General features: G+C 43.3%; 1 protein-coding gene across 9 annotated transcripts in view; it reads right to left on the bottom strand.

Moving 5' to 3' along the window:
• frem1a (Fras1 related extracellular matrix 1a) overlaps nt 1-16,570 on the bottom strand; it is a 377,121-nt gene that overhangs the window by 266,051 nt on the left and 94,500 nt on the right. For all 9 annotated transcript variants that reach the window (XM_072586891.1, XM_072586895.1, XM_072586892.1 and 6 more), the window contains 2 exons: nt 11,407-11,501; nt 8,918-9,228 (listed from right to left, as the gene is read on the bottom strand). In XM_072586891.1, the coding sequence (XP_072442992.1) occupies nt 8,918-9,228; nt 11,407-11,501 (406 nt within the window). The remainder of the gene's footprint in view (nt 1-8,917; nt 9,229-11,406; nt 11,502-16,570) is intronic.

Here is a 16,570-nt window from a genome sequence, read left to right as displayed (position 1 = left end):
AGAAATTGTTTCCTTTAGGCGAGGAGACTAAGACCCGTGGACATAGCCTTAGAATTAGAGGGGGTAAATTCAGAACAGAAATGCAGAGACATTTCTTCAACCAGAGAGTGGTGGGCCTATGGAATTCATTGCCGTGGAGTGCAGTGGAGGCCGGGACGCTAAATGTCTTCAAGGCATTTATCAAGATTGATAAAGTCTTGATGTCACAAGGAATTAAGGGCTACGGGGAGAATGCGGGTAAGTGAAGTTGAAATGCCCATCAGCCATGATTGAATGGCGTAGTGGACTCGATGGGCCGAATGGCCTTTCTTCCACTCCTATGACTTATGGTCATATGGGTGCAAACTCTAGCTCCTTAGTCAGTACTCAAAATGCTATTTTCATTCCAAGATGGCACACACTGCTTAGAACAGAACAGTACAGCATAGGAACCGCCCACGATATTGTGCCAAACATGATACAAAATTAAACTAATCTCTTCTGCCTGCCCTTGATCCATATCTTAGATTAGAGTGTTGCTGGAAAAGCACAGCAGGTCAGGCAGTATCCAAGGAGCAGGAAAAATCGACATTTCAGGCAAAAGCCCTTCTTCAGGAATCATTTGATTTTCCTGCTCCTTGGATACTGCCTGACCTGCTGTGCATTTCCAGCACCACTCTAATCTAGTCTCTGATCTCCAGCATCTGCAGTCTTCACTTCCACCTTGATCCATATCCCTCCATTCCTTACATATTCATGTGCTTATCTAAAAGTCCCATAAATGCCTCGATAGTATCTGCCTTCACCCCCACCCCTGGCAGCTTGTTCCAGACTCCTACCACTGTGTGTAAAAAACTTGCCCCTCATAATTCCTTTGAACTTTCCTCCTCTCACCTTTAATGCATGCCCCCTAGTTTTAGACATTTCAACTCTGGGAAAAAGCTTCTGACATTGAACTCTATCAATGCATCTCAATTTTAGAGACATCTATCAAGTCACCCTTCAGCATCCACTTCTCCAGAGAGAATAATCTGAGTTTTTCTAGCCTTGCCTTAGCAATCATGCCCTTTAATCCAGGCAGCATTGTGGTAAACCTCTTCTGAACCCTCTCCAAAGCTTCCACATCCTTCCTATAATGTGACGGCCAGGATGGAATAATATAATCTAAGTGTGGCCTAACCAAAGCCTTATAAAGCTGCAACATGACATCCTGGCTCTTGTACTCAATTCCCCGACTAATAAAGGCAAGCATGCCATACACCTTCTTTACCACCCTTTCTATTTGCATGGTCACTTTCAGGAGCTATGGTTTTAAACTCCCTCTGTACATCAATGCTGTTCTGAGTACTGCCATGAACTGTATACTTTTCCTTAATATCTGATCTCCCAAAGTGCAGCACCTCACGCTTACCCCGTTTAGATTCCTTCTGCCATTTCTCCACCCATATCTGCAACTGATCTATATCCCTCTGTATCCTTTGACAACCTTCTACACTATTTACAACTCCACCGATCTTTGAATCACCTGCAAATTTACTATATATTGATTCAAGTCATTTCTATATATATATATATCACAAACAGCAGAGGTTGTTGTATGGATCCCGTACAGTCACAGACCTCCAGTTGGAAAACCCTTCCACCACTACCCTCTGCCTTCCATGGACAAGCCAAATCTGAATCCACGTGGACAAGTCACCATGAATACCATACAACTTAATCCTCTGGTTGAGCCTACCATGAGGGACCATGTCAAAGACCTTAATGAAATCCATGTAAGCAACATCCACTGCTCTACCCTCATTGATCACCCTTGTCACACTTACAGCGGGAGCCTGCAAGGAAACATTTTGATGAGGGCTCTCAGCTGGAAGTTGTTTTGACCAGGATGTTCAAGGAGAAATCTCCTTGCCTGAACACACTTTAATATGACTGTGACCAGGAACATTTATCCCTCAGCTCCTTCGAGACTGGAATGGGCAGCAATTGCAATATCTGCCAGTTTGTCACTCACTGTTATATAAATTAGATCTCTGAAGCTCTGTATTCTGGAAAAGAGCAGGTGGAGTGAGCATCGAGATTCATGAATACTCAATACAAGGTGGCATTGACAAGATGTCTGTCAACATGTCAACACTAGAATGTACTACAATGTAGAGGGGTTCCACTCTCTCAACATTCAACTGGTGTCAGAACACAGCAAGTCATGCACCTCAATGCATCTGAAAGCATCTATGATGCCTTCTTAAAGGCAGTTTGCAGTAGTACAAAGAGAGTCCAGGTAACATGAAAGATCTGATGGGTAGTGCCCTTCTCAACAGCAGCCAAGCTGCTAAATGACTTTGACAGTCTGCTCAGGGAACCACCCAACAGCATTGAGCTTCTTCTTTCCCCAAGGATTCTCAGGATATTATTTGCTCACTACCACCTGACAGACTTGTGGTCAAAGGAGTTTTCTGAAAAAAACTCCTCCACAAGAGCAGGTGGTACTGTTTGGAGTAGTTCCCTGGCAATATAGCCAGAGACATCATTCACAACCCCAGGGACAGGTAGAATCTCAGTACATAGTGATAGTTGGTGGCTGTGCATGTGGTCTCTGCACATGCCTGGAAAGGTGGCCATCAGGATGAGGATTATTTTAGTATATTCTCCTGCACTTACTCTCTCCATGCTCGAGATCTGTACATGATGTCCCTGTGGACACAATCGACATTTGGTCTCTGGATGATGTAGAAGCTATTCAGGTGCACACTGTAGTGCAGATGCCAGGCAAGCCTTCCTGGCATGGTGTAAAAGGTGAGTAAATGGACATAGGTCATTTTCCTGCCATAATCTTATTGAACAGTAAAACTGGTTTGAGCAGCTCAAAGCTTCCCCTGTTCCTAGTCATAGAGCCATAGTGATATACAACACAGAAACAGACCCTTCTGTCCAACTCGTCCATGCTGACCAGATATCCCAAGCTAAATTTAGACTCACTTGCCAGCACACAATGCGATCCCTCCAAACTCTTTCTATTCATACACCCACCCAGAAGCCTTTTGAATGTTGTCATCGTACCAGCCTCCATCACTTCCTCTGGCAGCTCATTTCACACATGTTTCACCCTCTGCGTGAAAAAGTTGCCCCTTAAATCTCTTTTATATCTTTCAACTCTCACCCTAAACTCTCTACTTCTGGATTTTAGATTAGATTAGATTCCCTACAGTGCAGAAACAAGCCCTTTGGCCCAACAAGTCCACACTGACCCTCTGAAGAGTAACCCACCCACACCCATTTCCCTCTGACTAGCACATAGCAATATGGGTAATTTAGCATGGCCAATTCACCTAACTTGCACATCTTTGGATTGTGGGAGGAAACCGGAGCACGGGAGAAAACCCACACAGACACGGGGAGAATGTGCAAACTCCACACAGACAGTTGTCAAAGGCTGGAATCGACATGGGTCCCTGGTGCTGTGAGGCAGCAGTGCTAACCACTGAGCCACCTTGCCACCCCCATCCAAGGGAAAAGACCTGGGATCCTATCCATGCATCTCACAATTTTATAAACCTCTATAAAGTCAACCGCCAGCCTCCAATGCTCCAGGGAAAACAGCCAGAGCCTCTTCAACCTCTCCCTACAGCTCAAATCCTCCAACCATGGCAATATCTTTTCTGAACCCTTTCAAGTTTCACACCATCCTTTAGCATGGCCAATTCACCTAACTTGCACATCTTTGGATGCAATATTCCAAAAGTGGCCTAACAAATGTCATATACAGCTGCAACATGACCTCACAACTCCTGTACTCGATACAGTACTCTGACCAATAAATGAAAGCGTACCAAACTTTAGATTAGATTAGATTACTTACAGTGTGGAAACAGGCCCTTCGGCCCAACAAGTCCACACCGCCCCGCCGAAGCGCAACCCACCCATACCCCTACATTTACCCCTTGCCTAACACTACGGACAATTTAGCATGGCCAATTCACCTGACCTGCACGTCTTTGGACTGTGGGAGGAAACCGGAGCACCCGGAGGAAACCCACGCAGACACAGGGAGAATGTGCAAACTCCACACAGTCAGTCGCCTGAGGCGGGAATTGAACCCAGGTCTCTGGCACTGTGAGGCAGCAGTGCTAACCACTGTGCCACCGTGCCGCCCATCTACCTGCAACTATACTTTCAAAGAGCTAAAGACCTGCACTCCAACACCTTTGTTCAGCAACACTCCCTAGGATCTGACCATTAAATGTATAAGTCCTGCGAAGATTTGCTTTCCCGAAATACAGCACCTCGCATTTATCGGAATTAAATTCCATCTGCCACTTCTCAGCCCATTAGCCCATCTGGTCTAGATTCTGTTGTAATCTGAGGTAACCCTCTTCGCTGACCACTTCACCTCCAATTTTGGTGTCATCTGCAAACTTACTAACTGTACATCTTATGCTCGCATCCAAATTATTTATGTAAATGACAAAAGTAGAGGGCCCAGCACCGATCCTTGTGGCACTCCACTGGTCACAGGCCTCCAGTCTGAAAAACAACCCTCCACCACCACCCTCTGTCTTCTACCTTTGAACCAGTTCTGTATCCAAATTCTCCCTGTATTCCATGAGATCTAACCTTGCTAATCAGTCTCCCATGGGGAACCTTGTCGAACGTCTTACTGAAGTCCACACAGATCACGCCCACCTCTCTGCCCTCATCAATCCTTTTTGTTACTTCTTCAAAAAACACAATCAAGTTCATGAGATGTGATTTCCCACGCACAAAGCCATGTTGATTATTCCTACTCAGCCCTTGCCTTTCCAAATACATGTGCATCCTGTCCATCAGGATTCCCTTTAACAACTTGCCCACCACCAACGTCAGGCTCATTGGTCTATAGTTTGTCCTTACCACCTTTCTTAAATAGTGGCACCACGTCTGCCAACCTCCAGTCTTCAGACACCTCACATGTGACTTTCGATGGCACAAATCTCTCAGCAAGGGGCCCAGCAATCATTTCCCTAGCGTCCCACAGAGTTTTAGGGTACACCTGATCAGGTCCTGGGGATTTATCCACTTTTGTGTTTCAAGACATCCAGCATTTCCTCCTCTGTATTATGGAGATTGTTCAAGGTGTTACCATCTATTTCACCATATTCTGTGTCTTCCACGCCCTTCTCCACAGTAAACACTAATGCAAAATACTCAATTAGTATCTCCCCCGCCTCCTGCAGCTCCACACAAAGTTCGCCATGCTGATCTTTGAGGGGCCCGATCCTCTCACTAGTTACCCTTTTGTCCTTAATGCATTTGTAAAAACCCTTGGATTCTTCTTAACTCTATTTGCCAAATCTCTGTCATGTCCCCTTTTTGCCTTCTTGATTTCCCTCTTAAGTATACTCCTACTGTCTTTATACTCTAAGGATTCACTCGATCTATCCTGTCTATACCTCACATATGCTTCCTTTTTCTCCAAAACAGACCCTCAATTTCTCTAATCATCCAGTATTCCCTATACCTACCAGCCTTTCCTTTCACCCTAACAGGAATATACTGTCCCTGGACTCTCGTTATCGCATTTTTGAAGGCTTCCCATTTTCTAGCCACCCCTTTACCTGCAAACATCTGCCCCAACCAGCTTTTGAATGTTCTTGGTGAAAGTGAGGACTGCAAATGCTGGAGTCGAGAGTGTAGTGCTGGAAAAGCACAGCAAGTCAGGCAGCATCTGAGAAGCAAGACAGTCGACATTTCGGGCAAAAGCCTTTCATCAGGAATGAGGCTGTAAGCCAAGGGGTTGGAGAGATAAATGGGAGGGGGGTGGTGGGGCTGGTGAGAAGGGAGCTGAGAGTGCGAAGGTAGATGGAGGTGGGGGTAATGATGATAGGTCAGAAAGGAGGGTGGAGAAAAAATGGGAAGAAAAATGGACAGGTAGGATGGGTCATAAGGGTAGTGCTGCATTGGAAGGTTGGATCTGGGATAAGGTGGGGAGAGGGAAATGAGGAAACTGGTGAAATCCACATTGATGCCATGGGGTTGGAGGGTTTCGAGGCGGAAGATGAAGCGCTCTTCATCGAGGCGTTGGATGGTAAGAGAGTGGCAATGGAGACAGCCCAGGACCTGCATGTCCTCAGCAGAATGGGAGCTGAGTTGAAGTGTTTGGCCACAGGGCAGTGGGGCTGGTGCGGGTGTCTCAGAGATGTTCTCTAAAGCACTCTGCAAATAGGTGTCCTGTCTCCACAATGTACAGGAGACCACATCGGGAGCAACAGATACAGTAAATGACGTGTAGAAGTGCAGGTGAAACTTTGATGAATGTGGAAGGCTCCTTTGGGGCCTTGGACAGAGATCAGCGGGGAGATGTGGGCACAGACTTTGCAATTCCTGTGGTGGCAGGGGAAGGTGCCAGGAGGGGAGGGTGGGGGGGAGGGGGGGGGGTGGACTTAACTAGGGAGTTGCGGAGGGAACAACCTTTACAGAAAGCGGAATGGAGTAGGGAGGAAAATATCTGTTGTGGTGGGGTTGGTTTGTAGGTGTTAGAAATGGTGAGAACAGGGGGTGAGGGCGGGGTTCTGTCCTTATTGCGGGTGGAGGAGTGGGGTTGGAGGGCGGAGCCACGGTAAGTGGATGAGATGTGCTGGAAGGCATCATTCTTTCCTAATACCATCAAAATTAGCCTTCCTCCAATTTAGACCTTCACATTTTAGATCTGGTCTATCCTTTTCCATCACTACTTTAAAACTAATAGAATTGTGGTCGCTGGCCGCAAAGTGCTCCCCCACTGACACCTCAGTCACCTGCCCTGCCTTATTTCCCAAGAGTAGGTCAAGTTGTGCACCTTCTCTAATAGGTATATCCACATACTGAATCAGAAATTCTTCTTGTACACATTTATGAAATTCCTCTCCATTCTAAACCCTTAACACAATGTCAGTCCCAGTCTATGTTTGGAAAGTTAAAATCCCCTACCATAACCGCCCTATTATTTTTACAGATACCTGAGATCTTATTACAAATTTGTTTCTTAATTTCCCACTGACTATTAGGGGGTCTGTAATACGATCCAACTAAAGTGATATCCCTTTCTTATTTCTCAGTTCCACCCAAATAACTTCCCTGAATGTATTTCTGTTAATATCCTCCCCAGTACAGCTGTAATGCAATCCCTCTTTAAAAACGCCACTCCCCCTCCTGTCTTGCCTCCCTTTCTGTCCTTCTTGTAGCATTTGAATCCTGGAACATTAAGCTGCCAGTCCTGTCCATCCCTGAGCCATATTTCTGTAATTGCTATGATATCCCAGTCCCATATTCTTTATCCTGCCCTGAATTCTTCTGCCTTCCCTGTTGATCTCTTGCATTGAAATAAATGCAGTTTAATTTATAGTCCTAACTTGTTCTCTGCTTTGTTCCTGCATGCCCTGACTGTTTGACTCACTTATTTTCTCAACTGTTCCAGTCTCAGATTTATCTCTTTTGTCACTATCTCCCTGGGTTCCACAGTTTAAATCCTCCCAAGCAGCTCTAGCAAATCTCCCTGTCAGTATATTAATCTCCTTCCAATTCCATCCAAGAGGAAAACTTCACAAGGATTTTTTTCTGCAGAAAGACAGAGTGCTGATAGCGCAGACCTCCGCAGAGGTAGAAACAATGTTTCCACAAGAATGTCATTTGTGCTCCTCAGGAGTGTTGTCACTAACCTTTTCCAGGAATTTTGTTCTGATTTGTGATGTGACCACGGTGGGAGGGTAAGTTCCAACAAAAGCAGCACAGCAGCTGCCTGGAAGTCTTGTGCACAGCTATATTGGGATTTTTTTTAATGTTTGCACCCCAGCTCTACTTTGGCAGAGTGTATTTTTTGCTGTTCACAAACAGTCCTTGATGAACTGTAGTGCCTTAAGGACAGTTAATCTGTGCAGTTTATGGTTTCCTGCACCAGTAGAAAGCCACCTTTGTTTGCAAACTTCCATCATATCTATCCCAGCAAATATGCCAATATCCATCTGGTCCTTCTCCTTCCACTCCTGGTGCTGTTGATACTGCTCACCATCTTGTTTGTCATCCAAGATTGAAGCTAAAACAGGGAGAAAGTGAGGACAGCAGATGCTGGAGTCATTCCTGAAGAAGGGCTTATGCCCGAAACGTCGATTCTCCTGCTCCTTGGATGCTGCCTGACCTGCTGCGCTTTTCCAGCAACACATTTTTCAGCTTTGAAGCTAAAACAGCAAGAGACTGAAACCCATTCCTGATAGATCAGAACTCCAAACTGAAATCAGACGTACAAACCATCAAAGTGGTGAATGTGAACACCAAAATGTTAAGAGTCTCCAATAAAGACATAAAGATAACTGCTCAGAACAGGCACACTGATTTACACATAATTAAACAAGCAACTATGCTGTAATGTTTCAGCATTCATGTGAATTTTTATCAGTTGTAACCAAGGTCTCACTTTGGCTTCAATGGTACATCCTAGGAAACTCATGCACCCACAGTTAAATCCCAAAATCCTGTGAATGTGATGCTAATAGATTGAAATTGTCAGACCCACTGAGAATTTCCTTACTCACTATCAATTTAAATCTTTAAATCTCTTCTCCCCCCACTGTAACTTCCCTCCCACCTCACCGCTAGGCCCTATTCAATGAATGCAAATTCTACACTCCCAAAAGCCCAGGACTTAGAATGCTGAACTTTTTTCCCCCATCGGAAACGTATGCAGCGATGTGGAGAAAAGCCAGGAGATTGGCACTAGATAGTAGTGGAGTAGCTAACACAACTGGTAAAAGCACAAAGAATGAATGGCCTCCTTGTGCATTATATCACCATCTGTGATTCCATGATAAAACAAAGTCATCCTGTTTTAAACTAGAATTCTCAGTAAACTCTACTGTTCAAAGAAAAACTTTACATTTTAAATTTTCCATCAGCTCATATGATAATGCAACAGAGAGTATGAACTCACTGGATGTTTTCATAATTTGGAGGAAGCTGTTTGGCTGGTCACCACGAGCTGGTCCCTCTGGAGGCTTTCCCATGACAAGTTGCCCATATGCTGGCAGTAATGTGTCCTGAATAGTAATGTGTACAGTACAATCAAGGTTCATCGCCGCATCATAGACAAATGTAAGCACATTCCTATCGATTATATTAGAAAAACCATAAAACTCAGGGACTTCCAATGATGTCGAGCCCAGCTGAATGATGTTGCAATCTGAATCCAGCAGGTGAACCTTTAAAATGAATGTTTCTGTGAAGGTTTCTGTCTCTGTAAACCTGTATCATAAAAGAAAAGAAGTGGGAAATTATGAATTAAAACTGAAAAGAGCAATATGGTAATATGTTGTAATGGCTAAAGATAATTTAACACATAATGTGAACTAAAGATGGTATTTTACTGGTGACAGAAAAAACAACAACAGCCAAGGGTTCTTATAAACTTCTTCCCCCAGAGCGAACTTAGGTTAATTGCAGGTAAGAAACCCAAAGCCCACAACCAGTCTTGGCCTACTTAACCTCGTCATTCATTTATTTATTCATTCAAGAGAATGTGGGCATCATTTGTGAGGCCAGCATTTTTGCCCTTCCTCGTGAATCTGGAGAAGATGGTGGGGAACTGTATTCTTGAGCCACTGAAATCTTTGATATGTTGGACACCCGCAGTGCAGCTAGGAATTAATTCCAGAATTTTCACCAAAGAAGTGTGAAGGAATGGCAATGAAGTCTTAAGTCATAATGGTGTATCACTTAGAGGGGAAATTTCAGGTTATCTTGCAGCACTTGTTTTTCAAGATGAAAATGGTCAGGGGTTTGGAAGATGCTGTCTCAGAATCTTTGGTGATTTCTACATTGCATCTTGCAGATGGTATGCACTGCAGCTACTGAGCATCGGTGGTGTCGGAATGCTTGTGGATGTGGTGCCAATCAAGTGGGTTGCTTTGTCCTGACTGGTGTCAGGTTCTGAGTATTTTTGGAGCTGCACCCTTCCAGGCAATTGAAAAGTACACCATCATACTCCTGAATTGAGGACAGTTTCTGGAGAGTCAGGAGGTGAGTTACAAGCTGTAGCATCAGATCCGCCCTGATAGCTATGGTGTTTATATGGTTGATCCAGTTAATTTCTGAACAATGGTAACTCACAGGATATTTTTCGTGAGGGATTCAGCAATAATTACGCAATTGAAAGTTAAGGGGAAATAGTTAGATACTCTCATGTTGGAGATGCTCATTATCTGGACTTGCGTGATGTCAGTGTTATTTGCCACTTGTCAGCCTAAGTCTGGCTATTGTCCAGGCCTTGCTTCATTTGGACAGGAAGTGTGTCAATATTGGAGTCATCACAAACAGGGCTAAACATTGTGCAATTATTGATGAATATCCCCAATTCTGCACAGGGAGTTCGGATGACGAGTCATTGGACTCAAAACTGTAACTCTGATTTTCTGTCATCCTGCTGCCAAAACTGTGTTTTTCCAGCACTCTCTATTCCAGACATAAAATCAGTGTGTAATCATGATTCTGTCGGTATGACAACATCAGGCTGTTGCTTGACTAGTCGGTGGCACATCTATCCCAATTTCAGCATTAGCCCTCAGAAGCTTTTGCAGGCTTTACAGGGAATACAAGGCTATGTTTAACATTGCCAAGATCAATACCAGGCAGTCCAACTGGTTTCGTTCCATGGATGGTAGCCAGAAACTCAGACAGAGAGATTAGATTCCCTACAGCATGGAAACAAGCCATTCGGCCCAGCAAGTCCATACCGATCCTCTGAAGAGTAACTCACACAGACCTATTTCCCTCTGACGAATGCACCTAACACTACGGGCAATTTAGCATGGCCAATTCACCTGACCTGCACATCTTTGGACTGTGGGAGGAAACTGGAGCACCCAGAGGGGACCCACGCAGACATGGGGAGAATGCATAAATTCCATGTATACAGTCACCCGAGGCTGGAATCAAACCTGGGACCCTGGTGCTGTGAGGCAGCAGTGCTAACCACTGAGTCATCATGCCACTGATTAGAGGCAAAGGAGAAGTTCTCCTTCTCACCTACATTTTCAGAGCAACGATCATACGTCAACAGGATCTGCTCACTTGCTCATCCACTCTCATGGTTAGCCATTAGTGGGTTATACAAATAAATTAACTGAGAGAGAAGGATAAGCAACTTTATTCTTAATAAGGCATAATTTCTACAGTTCTGTGTTTGATTTTCCTCTGTCCTCCCATTGCCAATGTTGAAAAACATTGAGTGATGCTTACTGTCAAGCTTTTCTTCAATTCTTCGAAAATGTGAACTTTTGAATTCAATAACTTTTAAGTTTCACTTGTGATATTCATACTAAGTCAAGATTTTCTGATTGATGCTATTTTTATTGTTCATCAAAAAGCCTTGGTTTCCTTACAAATGACCAAACCTTTTTTTCCCCATTCCCATGTCTCACTTACCTGTACAGCCTCAGCATGACTTGATCCTCATCAAGAATTGGACAACCATTATGAGTATATTTCACTTCATTGGCTAGGAAGTGGCAATCAAAAACCTGAAAGATATTACTCAGGGTAAACATAAATGGATCTGAAATAATTTCAGCAAATTCAATTTAAAATAAAATTTATTATAACTGCAATGAAAGTGGTCAACCTCTAATAAAGTATAGAGTCTTTCAGTTTACCAACACAAAGTAGGCCTGAATGTCCTTTCTATCTATCTATTAAAGTCATTCTTGTAAAAAATAAACACTCTTGCTCACAGAGGGACACAGTGGCCTACTGGCATTATCACTGGGTTAGTAATTCAGAGGTCTAGGTGAATATCAGTGGACATGGATTTAATTCCCACAATGGTACCAAATGGAATTTAAATTCAATTTGATATGTCCAGAATGTAAAGCAAGTCTTAGGAATGGTGATCATGACAACAATTCCCACCTCAGGCGACTGACTGTGTGGAGTTTGCACGTTCTCCCCGTGTCTGCGTGGGTTTCCTCCGGGTGCTCCAGTTTCCTCCCACAGTCCAAAGATGTGCAGGTCAGGTGAATTGGCCATGCTACATTGCCTGTAGTGTTAGGTAAGGGGTAAATGTAGGGGTATGGATGGGTTACACATCGGCAGATCGGTGTGGACTTGTTGGGCCGAAGGGCCTGTTTCCACACTGTAATGTAATGTAATCTAATCTAATCATTGAATGTTATAAACATCCATCCGATCACTTTAGGGAAGGAAGTCTGCCATCCTTCCCTGTCCTAGCCTACACTTGACTGCAAACTCACAACGTAGTTTATTCAAAGTTTGTGAAAAGATTTGTAGCTCGGGTGCTCGTTGTTGTGGTTCTGTTCGCCGAGCTGGGAATTTGTGTAGCGAGAGACGCTAAGACAAGCCAGGAAATGGGAATCCTATGCCAACCGCCTAAGCGCCACATACGACCAACTCCGGTTCCTGCATGTAACATAAATTCCCATCTCGGCGAACAGAACCACAACATGTAGTTTATTTTTAAGTGTCCTCTGAAATAGACAAATCAGTTCCAGGGAATTAGGGATACCCACATCCCATGAAAGAATCAAGGAAAAACATTAAGATTGAGAGACAGCAATAAATTATATAGCAATATGACCACATTTCACAACACAGTTTGAGGTAATCACCACCAGAGAAGCTTTAAGTCACGACTTACAAGTATTCTTTGAATACTTAAGTTATAAAGAAATTTTTGTTCTTGTGTGTTTTAAAGAGTTTTTGGGAGCTCTGCACATCTCTTCATGAAATCAACATTTTTGGCATGTCTATAATTGACTTGCAGGATACCAAAGAACTGAAGTCTAATTGAAGCAAGTCCAGACTTTTATTCTCTTCTGATTCCTGCTTTTACTCATTTGTAAATTTCCAATTCTGTAATTAATTGCAAAAGCATAGCTCTCCTGTTGCTACTCCAGTCTGAATGCAATGAATCTGGGAGTGGTTTGGGCCTGGTCCCAGCCTTGTGTCTATCTGTCCTCAACCATGGTCACTGGCATGGAATTAGGTCTCCTTCTGCTGTGAATTCCCAAACCCCAATCACCAGGAGTCAACTGGAATCCATACTTTGAGATTATTTGACTGCTTATATCTCGTTTCCTGAACATCAAACTTGATCTTTTAAAAATGTTAGGCCCTCCAAAAAAAAACCTAAGTATCCGTTTCTGGAGTGGGGAACAGAGTTTCCCACCAGCACATCTTCAGGAGAAAGACAGTAACTCAAGATGACCTTTCAATTAGATTTAAACCATGTGGATAAATAAAGTACTCAATCTATTGAGTGTAGGAGTTGAGATGATATGTTAAGGTTGCACAGATCATTCCGCTATAATGCACGTTTCATCAGTGTGAAATGGCTATAACACAACTGATGAATTGTGGACATTGTTTGGATGATGCAAACTTTCTACTGAATGGGTATAGCAATTTTGTATTAGCAATTTTCTACAACTCGTCTTTCTGTGGCAGTTTTCCATTGCACTAATTTCTATGGCTCAAGGTTGCAAAGAAACACAGCTGTTGCATTATAGCAGAATGAACTGTACAAGATGTCGATGGAGCCACTTTCGGAGTATTGTATAGAGTTCTGGTCACCCTACTTAGGAATGATAGCACTCGGAAAAGATTTACCGGGATGTTACTGGGACTGTAGGGTTTGAGTTATCATCATGAGAGATTGGACAGGCTGGGACCTTTTAAACTGGAGCATAAGAAATTGAGGGGTGACCATTTAGAGGTTTATAACATCATGAGGGTTATAGATAAGATGAATAGCAAAGATCGTTTCATGAGTTTGGGTGAGTTCAAAGTTAGCAGATGTATTCTTAAAATGAGATTAGAAAGATTTAAAGGGATCAGAGAAGCAACTTTTTCATTCGTGGATGGCTCATATGTGGAATGAACTATCACAGGAAGTGATAGATGCAGGTACAGTTACAACATTTAAAAGGCATTTGGACAGGAACATGAATGAGGGGCGGTTGCTGGAGACAGGAAGTACAACGAGAAACTGCCTGCACAGTTCATGCAATATTATTCAATGATAGCAGTCAGAAGCATTTGAAGGGGTTCCAAACAGTGTTTTTCCTGAAATGCCTGAAATTGAACCTTGAGGCCTGGACTTGCACACTCCATGCAGCTTCTTGTTGCCAATGGTCAGCTGGCCTTTCTCATCCCTTGCAGAGGGGCCTGGACAGAATGGGCAGTTCCCACACAGGCACTGATGTATTACACAAATAGCATCACACAACTGACAAATGTGGACATTGTTTTGACAACGCGAACTTTCTACTGAACAGGTATAGCGATTTTCTATTAGCAATCTCTACTGTGCAATTTTCTATGGCAGTTTTCCATTGCGTGATTTTCTTTAGCACAAGATTTCAGGTGAAGTACTCAATATTGATGGGAGCATTTCCTTTTTGCTCCCTTCCCGGATGAATTGCCCCGATGAAGATTCCAATGGTATGAAACCGAACTTTGTAGCAGCCATCTTTGCTGCTAAAGTCAGGCCTTGTCCCATGTGTAGTTTTTATAATGGTGTATGTCCTTTTTTTTAAATTAAGTTGGACTCTATCACTTCAAACTCTCCCAGCAGGATATCATTCCTCCGCTCCACATCCCTTTTAATGCAACCTTTGACCTCCTGGCCACTTTCCTCTACACTCAGCCCACTTGAAAGACGTACTGTGTCATACTGTCAGTCACCCTGCAGTCCTTCTCCTCATTCCCAACGTTAATAAGCACCTCATACCTGTTGGACAATATCAGGGACTGAGGCTTCTTCATCAATACCTGCTGGATTCTCATATCTACCTGACTCAGTCATATCCTCCCACTCCTGATGATTGTCTAACTCTGAAGTTCAAACTAGCATAAAGCCTTCCAGAATAAAGCATGCAAGTAATTCTCCCCTCCTGATGCTCTGCAATGGCTGCAACTCAGACTCCATATTAGAAACTCTGAGATGAAGTTGGTGGAGCTGTAGTCACTTGTCACAAATAAGGTTACACCAACAATGCACTGAATTCCACAAATTTCCACAATAATACAGTCACAACACTCCACCAGCCCTGCCCTTTATTTATTTTGTTAGTCAATTACTTATTAATTTGCACAGCTGAAGTAATATGGACTTGGAGACAGATGAACAATCACCTGCAACTGGCAGCTGGAAAAGGAGGTAAAATATGTCATGTCCTTCCTGCTCGCTTTCCTGGTGAGCACGGAATTCCAGCCGGTGACAAATTCCCAACATTGCATTTGTCCCTCATCACACTCTGGCCTCATTATCTCAACTCTGTACTTTCTTTAGAGAGACATAGATAAGCTGCAGAGCTGGGCTGAGAGGTGGCAAATGGAGTTTAATGCGTACAAGTGTGAGGTGATTCACTTTGGTCAGAGTAACCGGAATGCAAAGTACTGGGCTAATGGTAAGATTCTTGGTAGTGTAGATGAGCAGAGAGATCTCAGTGTCCAGGTACACAGATCGTTGAAAGGTGCCACCTAGTTTGACAGGGTTGTTCAGAAGGCATACAGTGTTTTAGCTTTTATTAATAGAGGGATCGAGTTCCAAAACCATGAGGTTATGCTACAGCTGTACAAAACTCTGGTGTGGCCGCACTTGGAGTGTATAGTTCTGGTCACCACATTATGAGGAGGATGTGGAAGCTTTGAAAAGGGTGCAGAGGAGATTTACAAGAATGTTGCCTGGTATGGAGGGGAGGTCTTACAAGGAAAGGCTGAGGGACTTGAAGCTGTTTTCATTGGAGAGAAGAAGGTTGAGAGGTGACTTAATAGAGACATATAAGATAATCAGAGGGTTAGATACGGTGGACAGGGAGAGCCTTTTTCCAAGTATGGTGACGGCAAGCACGAGGGGGCATAGCTTTAAATTGAGGGGTGATAGATATTGGACAGATGTCAGAGGTAGTTTCTTTACTCAGAGTAGTAAGGGTATGGAATGCTTTGCCTGCAACGGTAGTAAATTCGCCAACTTTAAGTGCATTTAAGTCATCATTGGACAAGCATATGGACATACATGGAATAGTGTAGGTTAGATGGGCTTCAGATTGGTATGACTGTTGGTGCAACATCAAGGACCGAAGGGCCTGTACTGCGCTGTAATGTTCTATGTTCTATGTTCTATGTTCTTTCAATCTTTACCGAACAAAGGCCCACCACCCAGACTTGAAAGTTTTAGGTCTTCATACTGTAACTTCAGTTTGCTAAACCCTTTGTTAGAAAGTTCACATTTGTCAATCTGAGCTCTGATTTTCAGATTGTGCCTATTTGTTATGGATTCCTTACTGTATATCTATCTTATTAAATCTTTACTTCATTCTAAATCCTTCAATGTGATTAACTTCTAATCCTAAGTGATGGGCAATAAATGCCAGTGATGCCTATTTTCCTTGAATTAATTATAAAGGCAGAAATTGTGACTTTTTTAAGACCATAAAATGTAGGATCAGAAGTGGGTCATTCCACCCATTTAGTCTATTCTGCCATTCAATGTATGAGCTGTGTACAAATCAACCACATGATGATAACATACTTTCAGGACTACAATATCAAAAGTCCTCAGTCTTCATTC

This window comes from Chiloscyllium punctatum, chromosome 2, assembly GCF_047496795.1.
Source record: "Chiloscyllium punctatum isolate Juve2018m chromosome 2, sChiPun1.3, whole genome shotgun sequence".
Taxonomy (NCBI): domain Eukaryota; kingdom Metazoa; phylum Chordata; class Chondrichthyes; order Orectolobiformes; family Hemiscylliidae; genus Chiloscyllium; species Chiloscyllium punctatum.
This window is presented reverse-complemented; position numbering and strand designations above follow the sequence as displayed.